This window comes from Cyprinodon variegatus, unplaced genomic scaffold (assembly GCF_000732505.1).
Source record: "Cyprinodon variegatus isolate N-32 unplaced genomic scaffold, C_variegatus-1.0 Scaffold326, whole genome shotgun sequence".
Lineage (NCBI taxonomy): Eukaryota > Metazoa > Chordata > Actinopteri > Cyprinodontiformes > Cyprinodontidae > Cyprinodon > Cyprinodon variegatus.
In genome coordinates this window covers 462,386-464,529 of record NW_015150779.1, presented here as the reverse complement: position 1 = coordinate 464,529, position 2,144 = coordinate 462,386, and the positions used below count along the sequence as shown (strand labels likewise).

At 36.9% G+C, this 2,144-nt stretch overlaps 1 protein-coding gene across 1 annotated transcript in view; it reads right to left on the bottom strand.

Annotated features, from left to right (window-relative positions):
• The window catches only part of LOC107091118 (ecto-ADP-ribosyltransferase 5-like), a 7,453-nt gene extending 5,472 nt beyond the window's left edge, over window positions 1-1,981 (bottom strand). The window contains exons 1-3 of the mRNA XM_015384870.1: window positions 1,802-1,981; window positions 1,570-1,652; window positions 768-1,486 (exon numbers count right to left, since the gene is read on the bottom strand). Of these exons, the coding sequence (XP_015240356.1) occupies window positions 768-1,486; window positions 1,570-1,629 (779 nt within the window). The 5' untranslated portion in view covers window positions 1,630-1,652; window positions 1,802-1,981. The remainder of the gene's footprint in view (window positions 1-767; window positions 1,487-1,569; window positions 1,653-1,801) is intronic.
• Between the last annotated feature and the right edge of the window lie 163 nt (window positions 1,982-2,144).

Genomic DNA, 2,144 nt, shown 5'->3' with positions numbered 1-2,144 from the left:
AGAATGACTATGACCTAGATGACTGATAATCTTCATCAGCATAATGTTTTGAAAACTTTAAATTTCTCCTTCATTTATTGCACCCAATTTCTTTGACGTTTTAAAACAGCAAATAAGCTACAAGCTGTAAAGTGTGGGCGGTGGGGGGTAGGGATGGGTCGAAGAGGAGGGGGCAGGGGGATTTGGATTGAAGTCCTAGTTGGTGCAGCTTAAAAAAAAAGTCCCTGTATGCGGGTATATTTTGGAAGATAACAGTACTATATAAACACTGAATCTTTCCACTCCTGCTTCCAAAATTCCTGAGCTGCAGTCAGCTTGACTGTGTGCTCTATGCTTAGAGAAGTTATCAGGAAAGACTGTTAGTCTGTATGAACAATTCCAAAGGTTGGTTAACCCCTCACTGATAGAGCTCCCTTTTGCTATTAGGCAAAGGGAAACTGACAAATATTATTAACCAAGATATTACCATATTTTAGTTAATAGAGACAGTTTATGTTTGTTTATTTAAACTCATACTGGATTTTTCAACTGTTTTTTACTAAGAACAAAATAATAAAAAAACAACAGGAATTAAATTAAAAACCAACATACTTTGTGGTGGGTGGGTATATTTAAGGGAGGCTCAATATAGGCTCGTTAGATGTCCAGAAACATATTGTATGTTAACTACCTTTATTGCACTAAGGTAAAGATCCTTCCGAGATTTTTACTTTGTTTTAATGTGGATATCTGTTGAACTTTGATGAGGATGAAAACATGATACATACCTTGAAAACATGATACAGTTGTGGTTGCCTTTTAGTGCAGAATGGGCCAAAACCACTTCAGTGAACTCATCACCATCACTGTTCTCCTTTTCAGCTACGGTCTCTATGGTGAAGACTTCAGCCGGAGATAGGAGTATTTTACCAAGATATCTCTGACAAAGCTGGTCCCCCAGGTCGACGTAGAAGCAAGTTTTTATTTTAAGAACAACTTGGTCTACATAATCAATCAATTCCAAGTCTGTTTCAGCAACGATGAAACTTGCAAACCTTACACTTGAGCTTGGTTCTTGTTTTATTTGCTCCTCCTGGACTAAATATACCTCCTTGCATTCCTTTGGCTTCAACAACTTCATGGAATCCATCAGTAGGAAATGAAGGGCCTTGAAATGAAAGTCATTTTCATATGTGGTAATATTTGTCATCATCATCTCCACTGCATTATTCAGCTCCTTAATAAAGTTTGTACCCCTGTAGTAGTAGAAGACGGACAGGGCAGAGGTGTGCTCTTTATTTCCTCCAGGGATCTTTGATGAACAATTTAGTTTTGTTTTCTCTTTCTCCCATTTGTTCCAAGCTTCCTGCAGTTTTTCACTTTTGCCAAGCTCTTGTTGTAAAACGTCAGGATTAAACTTCTTCATGGCTTCTTCACGGCATCCATTATAGAGATCATCAATAACAGCAGAGGATGCATTCAGCAGTTTTGAAGTACTGAGATTAACCTTAAAAATAAATGATTACATGGTGAAAGGATTTTATGGAAATCTCTGGTTTTAAACAGTTCCTGAAAAAAACACACACTTACTTGGCTGTAGAAAGACAACCCAGTCAGTAAAACCAGACGAATTCTTTCCCAGGAAAGCATGTTAGGCAGTGGAGTTCTTTAAACTGCAGGAACAGAAAGAAAACCGTCCTTACTAAGTTAGAATGAAACACATCTGAATTTTAATCAAATGCCAAGTTCTTAAGAGCTACAAATGATCAAAAATCTGATTTCCCTGTGCCATGCAGCTAAATGTACAAAGAGACGTACATACCTCAAGGAATTTGAAGAAAAACTGAAGGGTAACTTTAAGGATCCTTTTTATGAACCTCAAACTACAGTGGACTGATTGCTTTTGCAGAGCTGAGGAAATACTTATCTACTGATGTAGGGTTTCTTGTATTTATCTACTGACCGGGTTTCCTTCCACAGGAAGTTAACAACACACAGAGCTGCTCTTCCAGAATTTGTCTTCTCACGGGAAAGAATCTCTTCAAAAGTATTTAAACACTCCCTTGAGAAATTTTTTTTCTTTCTTTCTTTTTTTTCTTTCTTTTTTTTCCTTTCTTTTTTTTCTTTCTTTCTTTCTTTCTTTCTTTCTTTCTTTCTTTCTTTCT